The sequence below is a fragment of the Centropristis striata genome, chromosome 2 (genome assembly GCF_030273125.1).
Source record: "Centropristis striata isolate RG_2023a ecotype Rhode Island chromosome 2, C.striata_1.0, whole genome shotgun sequence".
NCBI classification, from domain to species: domain Eukaryota; kingdom Metazoa; phylum Chordata; class Actinopteri; order Perciformes; family Serranidae; genus Centropristis; species Centropristis striata.
Genome location: NC_081518.1, coordinates 7,279,009 through 7,297,611, shown reverse-complemented (window position 1 = coordinate 7,297,611; position 18,603 = coordinate 7,279,009). Strand labels below are relative to the sequence as shown.

General features: G+C 39.2%; 3 protein-coding genes across 4 annotated transcripts; 1 reads left to right on the top strand and 2 right to left on the bottom strand.

Moving 5' to 3' along the window:
* Positions 1 to 288: 288 nt before the first annotated feature.
* ist1 (IST1 factor associated with ESCRT-III) lies at positions 289 to 7,143 on the bottom strand. The gene is made up of 10 exons (XM_059358080.1): positions 7,048 to 7,143; positions 6,359 to 6,462; positions 5,560 to 5,740; positions 5,366 to 5,453; positions 5,171 to 5,254; positions 4,952 to 5,062; positions 4,667 to 4,858; positions 3,663 to 3,764; positions 3,139 to 3,184; positions 289 to 2,084 (listed from the first exon to the last, which is right to left on the bottom strand). Exons 2-10 carry the CDS (start codon positions 6,444 to 6,446, stop codon positions 1,915 to 1,917), a joined length of 1,062 nt encoding a protein of 353 aa, XP_059214063.1. The 5' UTR covers positions 6,447 to 6,462; positions 7,048 to 7,143; the 3' UTR covers positions 289 to 1,914.
* A 935-nt stretch (positions 7,144 to 8,078) lies between these two features.
* Positions 8,079 to 13,763, bottom strand: mphosph10 (M-phase phosphoprotein 10 (U3 small nucleolar ribonucleoprotein)). Its single transcript, XM_059360035.1, has 11 exons — positions 13,472 to 13,763; positions 11,637 to 12,297; positions 11,377 to 11,549; positions 11,133 to 11,283; positions 10,753 to 10,894; positions 10,570 to 10,637; positions 10,324 to 10,461; positions 10,123 to 10,233; positions 9,124 to 9,231; positions 8,806 to 9,036; positions 8,079 to 8,345 (listed from the first exon to the last, which is right to left on the bottom strand). The coding sequence occupies exons 1-11, from the start codon at positions 13,648 to 13,650 to the stop codon at positions 8,196 to 8,198; spliced, it is 2,112 nt and encodes a 703-aa protein (XP_059216018.1). The 5' UTR covers positions 13,651 to 13,763; the 3' UTR covers positions 8,079 to 8,195.
* On the top strand, positions 13,521 to 16,863 carry mcee (methylmalonyl CoA epimerase). Of its 2 annotated transcripts, none has more exons than XM_059323768.1 (3): positions 13,521 to 13,676; positions 14,703 to 15,043; positions 16,521 to 16,863. In XM_059323768.1, exons 1-3 carry the CDS (start codon positions 13,649 to 13,651, stop codon positions 16,671 to 16,673), a joined length of 522 nt encoding a protein of 173 aa, XP_059179751.1. In that variant the 5' UTR covers positions 13,521 to 13,648; the 3' UTR covers positions 16,674 to 16,863. The 2 variants fall into 2 exon arrangements, with proteins under 2 accessions (XP_059179751.1, XP_059179758.1); XM_059323775.1 differs by lacking the exon at positions 13,521 to 13,676 and adding an exon at positions 13,724 to 13,861.
* Positions 16,864 to 18,603: the final 1,740 nt, after the last annotated feature.

Here is an 18,603-nt window from a genome sequence, read left to right as displayed (position 1 = left end):
TCTTGCAATGGCCTCAATGTGATGCAGGACTGTCATGAGAAAATGATAAAATCCATAAAGAAGGTGAACTCTAAAATGAAAAAAATTAAACCCCAACAGTCAGTCACTTAATCTAGAAATACAGTTTTGTTGTGGGTCACTGCTTCTTAAACATAAATCTCCTTATGATTATTTCCCTTTACACCGAGGACCCCTGCTGGTTACCATTTGACATTACAGCAATGATAAGCAGAGGTAGAGTTCTGAACAATAAAAGCAAATAGTGTTAGAAAAAAAAATCTCACCAGCTTCCAGTTCCAAATAATCTTTTATTAAATCGTTATTTTAGTATACAGTGGAAAAAACTACTCTTTTTTTGCAACAGGACATCGTTTTGTGTCTCAATGTTCAGCATGAAAGAACAGTCCAACATAGAAAAGACAGTGAGCAGATCACAGTTCTGTAGTGTTAATAATCTCCCTCTACTTTCTTCAATACGTGTAAAACCTATCAACACACTGTGTCTATCCCGCGGCTGGAAAGCTTTTTAATTTGCCCTCCAGAGATCATGGGATTCAAGGCCACCGTCCATTTTGCCATGCAAGCAGAGCTGCGTGTGGTTAGGTCTCAACTGAACAGATTTTTAGATATTATTTTATGGGCAAAAACGAATAAAGCAAAGTGTAATCAACTAAGAGCCAAAACAGGTAACATGTACCCAGTCTTCATGGACAACAAATGTGTAATCCTGGTACAGACTGGCAAGGCCTCTGATGAGAGATGGTAACTAAGGCAAATGCAGTGGTGCACATACAGGTTAAGACACATGCACGCACAATCACAGAGGACAACACAAACTTATCACCTCTGGGGTCAATATTTACATCTAATTAATCAAATCGGGTGTCAGTGTGGCTGCTCTCACACATTTGCTTGTAAATTAGGGACTTCAACAATAAGAAGTGCAGGTATTTGGTAAATCTGACATTCAAAAGGGGTAAAAAAAACAATTTCTATTTGGAGATAACTGTATATAAACAGATATGTCAAATATTGAACAACTCCCTACTACTGTACAGTTCAATTATTCATGTAAATACGTCTGTCTATATAACCTAAATGTATTATATTACAGATTTCCATACACTGTGTAATCACTTTACATCTGTGCCCCACCACCGCTGTAACAGGTCTGACATGCGTTACCTTGAGATTTTCCTGGAGGGCTCGTACACCCTTATTTCTTGAATATAAACCTTGGAGTGTTAAAAATGTACTGCATGAATATATATATGGCTTTCATCTGCCCCGATTCCTTCATGCAAAAAAAATGCCTTGCCTCTGAAACAATGTGTAGCCTTTTGTCAATGTGAATGCCAGCTCCCCATCAGACTGGGGCGGCCGGTCGGACTAGTTAGACCAGTGTGAGACAGGACTGAGTGACACAATGGCAAAGATCACAGCGACACCGCATGTGCAAAGTAGAAGCAAGGCATATACTGTAAATATTCATCATACCCAGAAAAAAAAAACAAAGAGAAAAGCAACAATTAAAATCTAAGTCTGGTTATACAGTACACACACACAGACAAAATGGGAAAAGTTAAAAATCAGTGTGACCTTAAATGAGAAAGAGTGAACAGGAGTCACCCATGATTGCATGTAAGAATATATATTATGTGCCTTGTAGAAAGGAGCTGAAACATGTGGTACTCACTGGTGCAGCTGACAGAGATGAGATTTCTGTTAACTGACATTTCATTTTTATACAAATGAGGTAAGAATACATGTATGTTTAATATCTATGTAAGGGGAAGAGGATCTATCCGAATCTGATGCAGAGCCTTTAACCTTTTTCATTTCCTGTTCTGAGCTGCGTAGATGACGGCACAGGCCTGTGTGTGTATGCGTGTGTATAGACCAGGGAGATAGCGTTTAGGTCTTCTTCTTCAGGTCCTCGAACCGCCGCGTCAAGTCGTCAAAGTCGATGTCATCCGAGGTGGTGGTGTTCCTGCCGCCGAAGGAGGATGTGGGGAGTGTGTCGGGAACAGAGGGGAGTTCTGGGAGAGCGTGGTTGTCAAAGAACTGAGACGAAGGGCCAGGACCTGGAGAGGGGTATATGGTACATCAATTTAATTTATAAAGCAGTATACTTATACAGCTGGCAAGTTTTCTGTTATCTTGGGCGGCTGTGGCTCAGTTGGTAGAGCGTTAGTCCAGTAACTGGAAGGTTGGTGGTTCAGTCCCCGACCATGGCAGCCGAAGTATCCTTGAGCAAGATACTGAACCCTGGTAGCCTCGGCCACCAGTATGAATGTGTGTGTGTGTGTGTGTGTGTAAAACGCTTTGGATAAAAGCGCTTTATAAGTGCACTCCATTTACCATTTCAGGTTTTGTCAGTTATGCACTAACAAAACAGCGCATGGAAAGCCGCTCCATATGAGTAATTAATGTCAAGCGTGGGATAGGGCTGGGCGATATGGACCAAAAGTAATATCCTGATGTATTTAGGCTGAAAATTGATTTACGATATATATCCTGATATTTTTATGGCAAAGTGAGAGCAAATGTTCAGTCAAATTCAAAGCCAAATATGACATGTCACAAATAGTTTTATTGAAACCGTTTGTTGAAGTGAACATAAATACTGTATAATAACATGAGTACCTTCTTTTAAAATCAAAGCTCCATAAAGTAAACATTTAAATATAAAAATATCTTAAATCAAAATAGCCTATGAAATAAAAAAGTCCATTTTCCGAAATAAATATTTATATATGAGTAAAGAAAAACGAACATTATAAAAGAACTAAATATGACAAACCCTATTAAGGGCAGCATTTATATATAAAGCAGCTTGTCTGGAGCAAGGATCACAGTGCAAATTTGAACTATATCGATATATGCAATATAGTATAATTCCATATCACATTTAAAAATATATTGATATATTTTTATATTGATATATTGCCCAGCCCTAGAATGGGATTTGGATTGTGCTATAAAAGGAGCATGCTTTGACATAATTCCGATATTTTGAAGTCAGGGCTCGAGACTGAAAGGCTGTGTGTGTCTTTGTGGATTTGTTGACAGTAACAAAAAATTGAATATAAGAAACCGTTTATCCTTTAAGTGTTGGTGACTGTTGGCAGAACTCACCTACGGCCTGGGAAGGAACAGAAGGTTTGTCAGTTAGGTCGTCAATCTGAAACAGAGAAAATGTGTAAATGATCGTGTCGTCTGTACTGTATTCAAATAAAAAGATATTATATATGTTAGTCTTCGGGGGAAAAATAACAATTGCAGTCATTTCTTGCAGAAGTAAAAAAAATTAAATAAAAGGGGAAACTGCCGAAAACCATCACCTTAAGTTTGTGACAGAAAAAGAGACTTAAGGACTGAAGCTATCTCTGAAAATGCACCAACGATGTGATCATTTAAGTCCCATTCGGTTAGTAGTTAGTGAAGTATAAGCACTTCATGCTACCTGTATCCCTGAAAGATAAAGCAGAGTCTGCTTGGCCAACTCTGAGAAATAGCATTAAAAAAAAAAAAGTAGAAGAGAGATAAAACTGCAAGCAAACTGAATGAACTGCTCTTCCCTGTGTGGTGCCTTGCCCTGTCCGTCTGTCCATCTGTGGGAACAGGAGGGGGGCATGGAGGGGAGGGGTTCAGTCACTTACAGACTCATATGTGGGGGGACAACTGGGCAGCTGAGGGGGGTGCCCTCCTCCCATGGCGTGCGAGAAGTTGTCGTAGGTTCCGACTTGAGCATTATATGGTTCCTGGAGGAAAACAACAGTCTGGTAAAACTACATCTTTCTCACATCGCCACACAGTCAAACAAAATTCTATTTCATCTTTTGTAGTGGGCTGGTGGGAAAAAGGTTCTGTTCATGATATGGGCATGGTTCATACGGGTGCTTGAAATCCTTGAAAATGCTTGAATTGAACTACTGTATTGTCAATGTTTAAAAAGTGCTTGGATTTTGGATGAAGTTATTGTAAATGCTTGAAATTCTTTTTGAAATCCTATTTCTCTTGCAATCTGACTATATCAGTCTATAGACTATAGATAATCACATGTTCAATGTAAAAAATATTGAGTAGCCTATCTGAAGACCGTTCCTCCTAAAAGTGTAATACCATCACTGTTGGTATGGTTCAGTGAAATCTCCCCCTTTTAGTATGTTAGTACTCACCTAAAACATGCAATTTACAACAGGTGTAAGATACTGGAAAAGCTTGAAAATTGACCTTGAAAGTCCTTGAAAAATGCTTGAATTTGACCACTGCTAAAGTGTACGAACCCTGTATGGGTAAACTTTCCCTTTAAAGCTAGTTTTAGGAATGGTGAAAGCACAAATGATGATCTTCTGTTTTTGTTTAATAAGCATATATTTTAAATCTCTTAAATACTGGTTGTTTCAACTCCAATCGAGGATTAAATATTTGTCAAGTATGGCTTTGTCAAGAATTTTGAAATAATATTTAATTGCAATTATTTTAACCGACAGTGCAATTGCGATATGATTCACAATATTTGACGGAATGGAGAGAATAATTTTTTTGCACTCCATGATTGGTCGATATGACAATATAGACTGTGATTGAAGATTTCATCCATGTCACCAAATGCATAACAAAGCCATAAAGAAGGGGATCTTTAACAAGAAGAATCGCTTACGGCTCCTTTGGGAGGTGGATAGTTGAAAGCTGTTGGCATAGGCATGGGCATAGGCATGGGCATGGGCATAGCACCAGGAGGAGCAGTGAAGCCTCCGCCTCCTCCACCACCTCCGCCTCCTCCTCCTCTTCCAGTCTTCTTATCAAAGCCCACATCAATCAGGTCTGCCTCCTCTCCAGGACACACTTCAGGCTGTCCAGAGACAGATGTAAATGAGCAGGTAAATAAACACAAAGCATGACTTTATCCTTTCTAGTGAGTGATCACAGATTATTTCACACTCACCCGGACCATGGCGTCAGGCTCATACGGCACATTATAGTTCTTGGCGATCTCTATCAGGTAGCGCTCCACCAAGATCTTGGGAGGGGCCTCCACACCCAGTTTGTGCATCAGCTATAAACATATCAAGTATTTGATGAGATGCCGCTAAAAGGTTACTCGGCTCAATGTTTATGCATTCTTGAAAATTCTTGGGCAGTCAGTGGAAAAAAAATTACCTACCCTATCATTGACTGTGCCGATCTGGTTTGTCCTGCACAGCTTGCCGTACTCCTTGCTATATTTTGCACACAGCTGCTCAGATACCTGATAGAGGAATTTAGAGATAAGACTAAGCATAATGGCAGTAAAAAGACAGAACTTGTTCAGTATGTTGGCAATGTGATCAGTGTTATGTTTCATCGAGACAGTACTTACAATTTTTAGTTCAGACACCTCTGATTGGAGGCGAGGACCTGCCCAGATGAGGGTGGACACTGCCTCCTGTAAGCCTGGGTCCAGTTCCCTAATTAGAGAAACATTAAATGAGTTAAAAAGAAAAGGCCACAGTGACAGAGAGAGAAAAAGTGGACAGTATAATCAGTGATAGTGGTACTGGCCAAGTCACTCACTTCATGGATTGAATGAGGCCAAAGCGAGTCAGCAGCAGGTCACAGTAGAGCTCCAGGATCTCCATGGCTTCCACCAGATAGTCTTCTCTGATAATGTGCTCCACACGGATACGTGCCCGCTCATCCTTTCCAGATGACAGGTAATCTGCAATCTCCTTCCTCGCTTTTTGAGCAAGCTCAGCTTCATTTTAAAATTTGTGAATGGGAAAAAGGCAAACTTTCATTACTTGGAGGAACAGAGTGATAAAACAAAACCCCACTGACTCTACATTAACCCTCTGAGATCTTAAGCCAATTTGTCCATTAAAAAATCTGTTAAAAAATCTTTACCATGACATGTTGGTATCAGTTTTTTCAGCACAACCTCACCTATATGTCCTGTTAATTGATTTTTAACTTTGACTTACTTGATCAAAATTTTGAACCCAAAAGAAACAAAGAAAAACATAAAATCTGATCTTGAAAATGATGTTTCACACACAGAAATGTACATGTTACAAATATGAACACAGGTTGCAAATATAACATAGAACAGGTAGAATGAGGATAATATCTAGTTCTATATTTTTATACTAAATATATTTGACATTATCTCCGATTATCTCCAAATATCATCCAAAAAAATCTGTTATGGAGTTTCAAGCCAGAACTTTAGAGGGAAGCTCATGGCAAGGCTCAAGGTTGCTTCATGTTTATGTCTTCACGTCATGAAGAAGTTAATGTGCAGGTGGTTTCATGGACTCCAGAGGGTTAACTGTATGAGAGTAGGGCCACAGTTTATATTCAGCCCACGACTTACTTTTCTTTTTCTCGAGGAGTTTGAGTCGGTTGATGACGAGCCGGAGGTTGACTCTTAGCCTCTCTGCTTTGAATCCTCCTCCCAGCATGATGATGATGGACTACCTACGAACAGGAGAGCATGAGAGCTATAGATCCATGCGGAAGCAAAACACCGAAACCGATCTACAGAGTCCATCTAACCTCGCCCCCACCTCTGATCCAGTGAGTCACTTAATCATGTGAGCATGACCAGCCCATTGCAACTGAATGACTCCGCAGATTTACTCCAAACAAATACAACACACACAAAAACATGAAGTTACCTCGTTAAAAAAATACTACGATTAAACGGTTAACAGCTGAGTTAGCTTTAGCCTGACGTGACGGACAGCTAACACGGTGCCTTACTTTAAACATTACCACCCTATTTATTTCACGTCTCTTGTTTTTCATCTATTTACTAAACCATATTATTATAAAGCCGCTTAAAACCCAGCCGTGTGTCTGTGTTGCCAGACCTGTCTGTTATCTAGCCTGTGCTTTGTTAGCAGTCTGTCCTGTCTGCGCTAACTGTCGTTAGCTACCTAGCTCTCGCTCAACGACAGCAAAATCAAAATAACACAATAATAACACCTAACACACTCAAGCGGTCTGAAGAATGGGCAGAATTTTAAAGCGATTACGTTTCACAAAGAGTCAGTAACTCACCTGTAAATACCAATGAAGCGCACACACCAACTTATTTGGGTTTCTGTCTGTTTCGTCGCCCGATTCACTTCCGTAATTATCTTGAGTGACGTCATGGGAATTTTATGTCGAGGGGGCGGGGCCTTCACACTTTCTGTCAACAGGAGTCAATCACAGGTGTGACACAGGTACATCCCCTGAAACACTGTGATGTAATACATGTTTATTAAAGTAGGAATGTTTATTTATTCATGTCTATTTATGTAACAGTATTTCTTTTTTTTTTACTTTGTGGCATCATATTTTAGGGAGAAATACTACACTTCCTACCGCACAAGGAAAATGATCTTGCATGTTTTTGTTGTCCCACCTGCAAACATTACATTAGCTCATTAAATTACTGTTTTAAGTTCATTTTTAGAGTTTGAGATTGGCTAATAGTCAGTGGTGGAGTGTAACTCAAGTATAATTTTGAGGTACTTGCATTTCACTTGAGTAATTTTCACATATGTAACTTTTACTTCTACTTAACTACATTTTAAGGCCAAATATTGTGCATTTTTACTCCACTTAATTTGGCTGACAGCTTTAGTAAGTAGTTACTTTTCAGGTCAAGGTTTAACATGAAGAAATATCAATATAAAATTAAAATGTATGTTTATAAGGAATAATAGTTTGTAAGTGTAACCAGGGTGGTAACACAATACTCATCTTATTTAACTATTTTAGTACTTTTGATATTCAGTGGCTTCAATTTATAGCAAATAAAAAGGGAAGATTTAGAGCAGCCTAATACACTCACTATTCAAGATTGTTACATTGAGACCTTTGTGGTGATAGGTTTATCTTTGCATTTTTCCTCCAGTTATGCATCTATAAACATTAAAAATCTGTGTACTGTTTTGGTTGCATTGTTAATTTTGTAATTACAAAATCAATAATTGTGGCCTCACACAGGCCTGTAAATGCATCTTTCCACAAAGAAAAGTGCCTTGATTTTTTCATGTGAATGAGAATTTATCATTTGTTGAAAAATGCTCTGAACACAAACATCTTAGAACTTGATTTATTTGAATGAAATGGAAACATTTAACAAGGACTTTCAGGTTTAATACATTGCAGCTTTCTCATAAAAAAGAATCTGTACAATAAAAAGTTGATTATCACAGTTATAACTTGAGTTTGCTGACAGAAACCTCTTTGTGTTTCTTCTTCTTTGACGACTGGTCCTTTGCACTTTTGATCTGACTTTTAACCTGATCCTGCAGCTCAGAGAAAAAGGCTTGAGAGGAGCGAAGAGCCTTGTCCTTCCCCTCGTCCTGAAACAAAGAAACAAGCAAGTTGAGTCACCTCAGAAACTGACACAGTCTTACCTAAGAAATCTGTGTATTCATGTTATTTTTTGCATTACAAAAGGTGTGACCTGCCCTGGTAGTGGAACCAGAGTCTGAGCAATAAGTTGGGCAACTTAAAATAACTGACCCAGTATCGTGTTGGCAATACTCAGCAAACACATCAGCTGATTCAGGACACAGACCCACTTCAACTGACTGCTCTGAAAACCTTATATTCTTTGATTTATCTAAACATTTTGTTGATTCAGTCAGGGGTGGAAGAGGAACTCAGACCCTCTACTTAAGTAAAAGTACCAATACCACAATGGAAAAGTATTCCGAGTAAAATTCTGCATTCAAATGATATTCAAATAAGAAGTATTTTTAGGATATTTACATACACAAAGGCCCTGAGTGCACACTCAACATCAGAGAAAACACTCACCTTGAGTATCTTGGCTTTGCCTCCTTTTGTGAGTTTCTTCAGGCTTTCTGTGACTTCAGCCTTTGATGGCTTTTTGTTCTGCCCATTGCTACTGGCCTCTTTAAGTTTCTGTCTCTTTTCTTTCTCCTTGATCTTTAGACGCTTCACCGCCTTCTTGTGGCGTCTCTCGCGCTTCTTGTCTGTTGACGTCTTCTCAGTATCTCCCAGAAGATCTCCGGCTTTGTTCTTCTCCTTTGGTCAGAGGAGAGTATTATTAGACATGTGGTGTGACTATACATAAGAACACAACAAATGTTTGGAAATGAACGGATGGCAAACCTTGATTTCTTCTGGTGCGAGCAGCGTAGCATCACTAGCGCTGACAGGAGCCACCTCCTCCATCGTGATGGTCGGCAGGTTAGACACCACTTTGACCTCAGGAACAGGCTGTGGACAAACGGCAACATGAATGTGGGTTTCTACCAGGCCTGGAATTTCCTCATTTTAGAGGCAAGGCCATAGAATAAAACAATGATTTTAAGTCCACATTCATAATTAATTAAATTTAAGGACTAGTAATGACGCTTATGAGGAAGATTGGAGTCTCAGTCGAAACTGACAAGCAGGTAAAGAAATATCTCCTTGTAAAGTAAAATGCATCAATCTTGTGCAATTTGTGAGCTAAATGAGAGCAATTACCTCACAGAACATTTTTCAAAGCCGTATTATAGAATCTTTGTTATCCTACCGTGTCATTTTTAATTGCTGTCAACATGCTTTCCACTAAGCCATGAAGTAGCCAGCCAGTGTGGAAAAATAGCTGGCTAGGGGGGTTTAATCTTTTTTTTTTTCCATAAAAGCCCAAATTTGGTGGCCTCCCACAGATTCTAATACAACTACTCCATCATACACACTGATCTTAATCATTACATATTTTAAGAATTATTTTAAAGGAGAATAAGGGTTCTTGTATATTTTATTTAAGGCATCTTATTTTGACATTCTTCTTGTAAATTCTGTGGTCGATTCTGTTAACACACTGCACTCTTATTTTGAAATTCCTGCCCTGGTTTCTACCCTGTACAGCATATCATTTTCTCAAGGATATGTTCAAATTATCAGTTTAGACTTACAATTTCATGCATTGGCTGCATTTAGAGACGTGCTTTTTGAGGGCATGGCCTGTTATATGTTTACACATTATGTCCTAAAAACATTTTCATGCATTAAGAATCACAGATTAAATTGAAGCTGTCACTAACCAGAGTTAGAAAAAAATAGTGATCTCAATATTTTAGGCATATTTGTCACCTTTCAATCAGTGCTGTTGGAACTTACTGGTTTAGGTGTGAAGTGGAAGTTGGAGAGAGCGTCCAACTTTAAGAAGAGCGTGTCCATAAGCTTTTGAATTTCTACATGGGCTGGGTTCTCCTTCTCCTCTGTCGTTTTCTGAAGAAAGGAAAATAAACACAAAATAAATGGATGCAGCACAGCTTCACATTTGTTGGAGTAGCAGTGGAAACAAGATTAAAGTCAAACCTGATTCTGTTTGAGGTATTCCTGCTCATAGATTTCTGCAAGACTCTGCTTGCTCTTCTCGTGGTCCAACGTCAGCCTCTTCTTGTACTCAAACACCTCCTCTTTGGGTTTCTCCTTGCGGACCACATCATCAAACGCCTTAAAGGAACACAAGTCAAAGCCACTGGGTTATAATCAGTAAACCAAAGAACACCTTGGGTTGTTTTTCCAGACAATATAAAAACAGTACAAGTTATTGTGACGAACCCCGTCTTTAATCCTCTGCTTGATGATGTCTTCAAGCTGTAATGTGATTTCTTCCGTGATACCAGGAGCTAAAAATGAAAAGACAAAAATTTATTTGGCTTGAAATTGAAGGAAGAAAAGCCATGTTAATAACAACAACAAACCAAAAAATTACACAGTCGCAAAAGAAGAGCAGTCACTCACCGGTCCTGCTTGTCTGCTCAAACTCCACATCTTCCTCCAGCATGCTGTTCTCTGGACGAGTCTGTGCTGTCACCTCTCCGGACAGCTGCCAGGGCTTTTCTCCCAGAGCGGCTTTCTCCAACTCCTCGATCTTCTCTGACATCTGATAAGAACAACAGTGGATTATAATAACTGCCTTGAGCATGCATTCAGACTAAAATCAGGCCTTTAACAATGTAAGGGCTTGTGTTAATGGAGTTGTGCTGCCTCAGGTACCATTTTAAAGAAATATATCTGTGAATTTGAAGGATTCTCATTTTTATGTAAGAGTCAAAAGAGCATTCTGACTAGACCAAACCTACAAGCAGCTCTGAAATATGCAAGATTTGAAACCTGGTTACCTTTTCTTGCCGTCTCTCAAATGACGACTTTGATTCAGACTTTGGTGCAGATTTTCCTCCAAAAATGTCCTCCATGTCCTCTCCCTCGCTGTCCTCGTCCCCAGAGAGGTTAAACGTCACTTTCTTACGGGATGTTTTGTTCCCTTCATCCCTGGCAGAGGACAGACACAAACATGCTGGAATCAACCATACGTGCTTCTCCCACACACGATCGCACCCGTTACATCATTTTAATCACACTTACTCATCGTCACCCTCCTCTTCACCATAGTAGTCATCTTCCTCGTCATCCATTTCTTCTTCACCTTCTTCCAGGCTTTCATCCATGCCGTCATCCTCGCCATCTGACTGCTCGTCTGCTTTCGCTGGTTCACCATCAAAGAAGTCCTTGTACTTGAGATTCCTGGAGCTCTTTCCCTAAACACATAAACAATAATCAACACCTCTTGTATCCTGTACAGCATAACACAAAAAATGGGCTAGAATAAGCGATAAAATACATACAATCTGTTTCTTCTGCTTTTTGGTTGAAAGTACTTTCTCTAAGTCAAGATCATCGTCGTCATCGGAGGGCAGGTCCTGAAAATAGTCCAGCTCATCTTCGTTCTCATCGCCCTTTCCCTCCCGCTTGTCCATATCGTCGAGAAACGACTCCATCTCTGACAGTTTGAAGAACCGATCATCAACCTCAGAGGGAACCACCTTTGTTTTGGAGCCTTTCCTTCCAATACCCTTCTTCTGTTTCTCTCGCTTCTCCAGAGCATCAACATCAAAATCTAAATCAGAGTCCTCATCTGAGTAATGCTCGGCCCCAACCTCATCCTCCACCGCCATTTTTTTAGACTGTCTAGGTGGTTCCTCCTCATCTTCATCAACATTTTCATCGCCAGTCTCTACTTCCTCTTCCTCCTCTTCCTCTTCCTCCTCCTCTACCAGCACCGTTAATGTTTCATCTGACAAAGCCTCTTCGACTGCATTTTTAAAGTGTTTCAGTATGCCGTTGTTCTGCAGCTCCAGCTCCTGCCAGATCTGCTCTTCATCAAAGTTTTCCACCACCAGCTGATCCAACGGGCTGCCTTTATAATCTGCAGGCTCCTGAGCTTTGTGGAGGTCATACAGGGTTTTGGTGATAGAAGTAAAGTCGGCTGCAACCTCATCTTGAAGGCTGAAAACATGGAAATACACAATCAGTATGGGAAGTCTGGGGTATTATTAAAAGCAGGAGGGTGTTTTTTATTATAATTTGTCTAAAAGACACCAATGAAATTGGGTGAAAGGTTGTGGTGTTAGGGTTTGTACAAGTATCCAACATAACAATAAAGGAAGACATTGATGTGTGTTACACCTGGTACCAAGAATTACTATTAGCACTGGAATTAGACAGTTAGTTGTAATTTACGAGTCTTAGTAACGAAAAAACAAGTCTGTATTTTCCATTTTCATGGTTTTTCGTGCAGAGTGGCAACCCCTGAAAACTAACACCACCTCTGCAAACATAATAAAAACATTACACTTCCGTTAAATAAAACTATAACACAATTAATTACGAATAAAAGACTGCAAGTACTATTAAACAGCAAATGTTCAATGAGTATGTTGAGATGTCATTTTTAGATATCTACTAATTACAATGATTAAGAGTATCTGTCAGAATCTGGGAGGCTTACCAACTGTTTTTTTTTCTATTTTGCTTTCTTGCAGTTTGCAAGTTTACACCTAATTGTATTCTGGCAAACATACATTTTGCAGTGTGTATGTAAGAGTATCACCCAAACTTCAAATGTAGTGAGTACATTAACTATTTTGATATTTACGTTTTGTTCCTCTTTGGTTACACTAACATGCTGATGTATCACAGCATTTGCTGTTCTTGCAATATATAAAGACCACAATCACATCCTTATCTTCTGCAGTTTTTGGTTGTATTGTACCTATTATTTCTAATTTTCTAAACACAACTGTGTTAATGCACTATGGTATCATGTTTAAAATGTAGAAATCCCACAGAAAGTGAGTGTGGCTGTAATATATCTGAGTTGTGGTCTTCATTGATAAAGACCACATGGGTTAATTTAGGTCCACATTTACTGACAGCAGTCTAAAGACACGCTGTTACAGTAACATAACATATTTGTGCAAACCAGCCACTTGCTAAAACAATAAACACGCTACTTAAACTTCCTTAAAGCATCCAAGAGATTGATGGAGCTAACGCTAGAAGTACATGCAGTTAGCCTCAGGCTAACAGTTAGCTAGTCCAAACTCGTCTCTTCAAACACGCGTAAACAACATTTAACATATTTTTTAACAGCACAAACACACTGACAGCAAACACTTGCCTCAGAAAGTTCTCTGGCTGTGCTGTGTTGGCATTTATTTTCTTAACACACTCCTCCAGCACGCTCCACACATCTCCGCTAGCCATCGTTGCTCCCACATGTGTGTCCGTCTGTGTCGCAGGTAAACAGGCTCGCCGAGAAACACAACCGGCTGCCGTTTGGTTCCGAGGTACAAACATGGCGTCCGCCGTGCTGAAGGTTGCAGGTTGGTTTGTGTCAACAATGATTTAACTGCCACACTTTTATCATCATGGTCATCCTCTGGGTTATTGTAAAACCTCTAACAGGACTGCAGCGATGTTGAACGTTAGCTGCGTTACACGAAGTTACTAACCAAGTTAAACATATGTTATCGCCATGGGCTCGTCTTGTTGCATCGTTTGTGTTTGGGTAACGTTACGTGGTACTTTTCGTGTTTTGTGTTTAAAAAAAAAGGGACTTTTTATCTTAAATGCAAAGAAAACTTTAGCCGAGTCTTGCGTTCACCAATAATGTACTGCAGACGTTTTCTCCAACGGTGCCAAAGCTGTGCACTTGCATAAACTTAACTCCTTAAAATAATATTTGATGGGTGTTTAAACGTGATGTATGTGTGCCAGACATTTCATTCATGCAGTGCAGTTGAATATCTATGAGTTTGACGTATAGAAAAGATTCCAGAGATGCCAAATGTCAGGCTGAATTTGGAAAAATGTGTGCAAAATGATGCACATCTAGGATATTTCCATGCAATGGAGAAGTGCAGCCATAAAAAAAATATGTCTTGGTTTCACTCTACAACATTGATTTGTGAGGAACAAGCTGCTCCCTGTGTAAGAAGTTTCAATATATATATATTTGGGGACAACTTTTGCCCCCGCTGTCTAAAAAATCGAAACGTTTAGGTACAACAGGTACAACGTACACAGTTTTGGGGGCACCTCTTAAAATAGTAATCAGTGCATAAAGTTGCTGTTTTTCAATGTGAAATGAGCCCAGATTAAAATGCATAATTTGCCACCAATGTGCCAACGCGAATAAATAAAAAGCACACTATTGCTATCATCAGTGCATTTAGGGACATTTTGAGATTTCTTGGGGCATGTTTGCCCTAACCCAGTGTGCGGAAGGGAAAAGGGGGAAACTGTATGTAAAAACTTTAGTTTTAGGGCTAATATTCCAACACAACAGCAAAACATTTATACAGTCTATGGCAAAACTAATCTCACCATATTTTCCTTTGTTTACTTAGTGGCAGGTCTCTCCAGATGTTCTCGTCTCACACTCATGAGGGCACATTCAACGACAGCATCCCTCCATCAGGGTGTTCCTGGGTCTCTGTGGAAGCTGGGGAGGCTGAACCACATTGCCATCGCTGTCCCGGACATGGAGAAGGCCACAGCTCTGTATCGGGACGTGCTGGGGGCCATGGTGAGCGACAAGGTGCCCCTGCCCGAGCACGGCGTCTACACAGTGTTTGTGGAGCTCGGCAACACTAAACTGGAGCTGCTCCATCCTCTGGGGGAGAAGAGCCCGATTGCTGGTTTCTTACAGAAGAACAAATCTGGAGGAATGCACCACATTTGTATTGAGGTGAGACAGCATTGATGGAGAGATTTAAGGGATTACACACAGTCAATTTAAATCAATTCCTCCAGGTAAAATAAAGACATTTTAATTTTACACAAATCCAACAGTGTGCCTCGGATTGTTTTTTGAAGGAGACTTGCATTTGGGACTAACAAGATTTAAATGTTGCACTTTCACACATAAAGTAAACAGATCCTGTGTTAATATTGAAGACAGGATCTGTTTACTTTATGTGTGAAAGTGCAACATTTAGATTTGTCATAGTTGCAAAAGCACAGATGTAACATTATTGTTGATTCAAGTCAAGTTGAGAGATCAAGTGATGGACATTGTGCAAGAAGTCATGAGCTTTGACTCCTTTGCACCTGTCACTAAGAATTTATTGTGTGCAAGAACTGAAAGAGGAACTGAAATTAATGCTTTAACATGTCGAGTTGTCTTCCATTAACAGCGGTCCTGATGGCACTGACACCTAAATTTCATTTTTTTACACCTGAGTCAAAATGTCTGACGTGAAAATGGACTGCAAAAAAGAAAAAAAGAAAGACAAATCAGCACATTTGATTATCAGACATCCCAATTTTTCCATCTGATTTATGTCGCTTCTTTTTAGGGTTCTTCAGTGTAAGGAAAGGCAAGGCATCTTTATTTGTATAGCACCTTTCAACAACAGGGCAATTCACTAAACATTAAAAAGCATTAGAAAGAGACATTTATAAAATGACAATCAAATATACAAATATAAGACTGAAAACGAGCAGATAAAATATTTAGGAAAAAGAATAAAAGTACATTCAAATATAACATTTTAAAATTGAAAGTGAGCTGATAAAATATTTTTGAAAAATATCAAATATCAAAGGAATAAAAGTTACAGTGCAGTATTACTGAAAGGCAGTGGCAAACAGAAAAGTCTTCAGTCTTGATTTTAAAGAGGTCAGAGTTGCAGCAGACCTGCAGTTTAAGCTTAACCAGTATGAACAGCAATTTATTCAATAACCCAACCGATCGATCAACCAATATTTGCTTATTACAGATCCATCATCACTGGTGTAGATGTTGACCAATAAGTAACAAGCATTATTAGAAATGACAAAGAACTGTCTGCAGTAGTAGAGACAGGATTATATATTAAGTCCACGAGAGAACACTGATACATTTTTTGTTTGTTTTTTGTGAAATGTCCCACTCGTTTATGTCAAATTACAAATTGTTGTCAGGCTCACCAACTAACTAAACTGTTAAATATGAATAAATATAAATGTTGGTGTGAGCCTAAAAAATTCAGTAATAGACAGTCTGTTGTTTATTCTTATGGCAGTAAAGCTACTAACCAACAAGGGTAGTGATGCACATTTTAAAGTAACAAACACACTACATTTTCTGTGCTCCATACTTTCCTGTGCATTCAAGATTTCCAATATGAGAGAGTGTGTATCATAGTTAGGCGAATAATTAACTGTTTTCCTCTTGTTTGCAGGTGGATGACATTAAAGCTGCAATAGTCGACCTGAAAGCAAGAAACATCAGAACTCTGTCAGCGGAGCCTCGGATAGGAGCTCACGGGAAACCAGTGATGTTTCTGCACCCTAAAGACTGTGACGGTGTGCTGGTGGAGCTGGAAGAGGCGTGAACACCTCATTCTGACAGGGACTGATCCATAATCTTTATGATAAAAAAATTATGATTTTATAATATTTGTATTAATAGCACTTAGGTTTTGATCCTCTCATTTCACAAATGTGCCTCAAGGTTTTTCTTCCAGTTCTGTTCTTGACTTTTCTGTTGTGTTGGGAATAAATTATAGTGTGGTGTTCAATGGATGTGCATTTGTATTTGAGTTTGTGGGTTTGACTTGTCTTCACTCCACATACAGTATCCAGTACATGTTATACAGAAGTACATTCACATAATGTACTTAAAAATGTCAAATAGCAGTATTGTTTAATGTCATTTTAACACAGAATTTGTGATGTTCTGAAATGTATAACCATAACGTTAACTTATACAATTATGATATTTTTACATGATCAACAACTTGTGCTGTTTTAATTGTACTGTATTGATGCGGATTACAAAATGAAGAGCAACATTTTTAGGGCAGGCAGGTCGCACCTGGCGAAAAATTTTATAATCGATTGTCATCCTGACTTTCCACCACTAGGTGGTGCCATAATAAAGGAAAGTGCGTTTTGGCTAATAACTCTCACATACTTTATCACACATTGAAAAACCTTATATCCACGCGTTCACTGAGTTGTGCTGAATCTCGTGATATAGGCCACGCCCATTTTCGCCTAGAGTTTTTTTTTCGCAAATTCACGAAATGTCATCAACCTACTTTTTCAAACTCCTCCAATTCATCAATTTTCCTCATACACACACACAAAAGAGGCACATATCACACATCATTCAACTTAAAGGAACACTCCACCGTTTTTTCATATTAAAACATGTTATTCGGTCAAGTAAGACGAGTTGATACAGACCTCTTGCGTCTCAATGCGTGCACTCAATCGCCCTGGCGCGCGGCGCCACTTGGCTAGCACTTAGCTTAGCCCAGTTCATTCATTAGGATCCAAACAGATGGACAGTTAGAAGCGACCAAACTCCTCCACGTTTTCCCTATTTAAATACAAGTACACGAGTAGTTAAACGACCAAGTATGGCGACACAAAATAAAACGTGCCGCTTTTCTAAGCGGATAAAAAGGATAACTATAATGTATGGCGGAATAGCACTTGGGAGCACTTCGACTCGGCGCAGTAATATCATCACTCCTGAGGGGAGAAGATTTTTCAGGAGTGATGATATTACTGCGCCGAGTCGAAGTGCTCCCAGGGCGATTGAGTGCACGCATTGAGACGCAAGAGGTCTGTATCAACTCGTCTAACTTGACCGAATAACATGTTTTAACATGAAAAAACAGTGGAGTGTTCCTTTAAGACAGTAGGAGTTAAGAAATGGCAAGTTAAATAAATAAAAAAAATAATAAATTAAAATTATTAAAAGTTCTTACAGGTCCAGACTATACTTAGATATTGATGTGAACTAAAATACGCATAGCAAAAAAAAAAAAAAGAAGACAGAAAAAAACCCAAAATAAAACAGCAAAATAAAATAAAACATGTTTAGGCTGCAAAAACGTAGATAAAGGTTAAAATGTATATATAGAAATAGTAAATACATACATAAAAGCAACAATAAATAAACACCTGTGCAAAGCATAGCAGGGACAAAACTGTTTTTGTGTCTTTTTGTTCTACACTTAGGGATTGTAAACCTACGCCCAGAGGGGAGGAGCTGAAACTCTGTGTGCAATGGATGGGAATTGTCATTTAAAATTGAACCAGTAATGCGCTGTAATTGTTTTGTGAACAAGGTCTCCACGTTGAGCTGTGGCTCACCAATCAGTCTGTTAGACCACTTTACTATTTGGTTGACTGAGTTTTTATTTTTCAATGAGAGGTTGCCGTCGGGGTGTGTGCTTTACAGGGGCCAGTCTATACCACCCCTATGAATTTCATTGCCTTAAGTGTTATAGTGTGGCCACGGTACCAAAT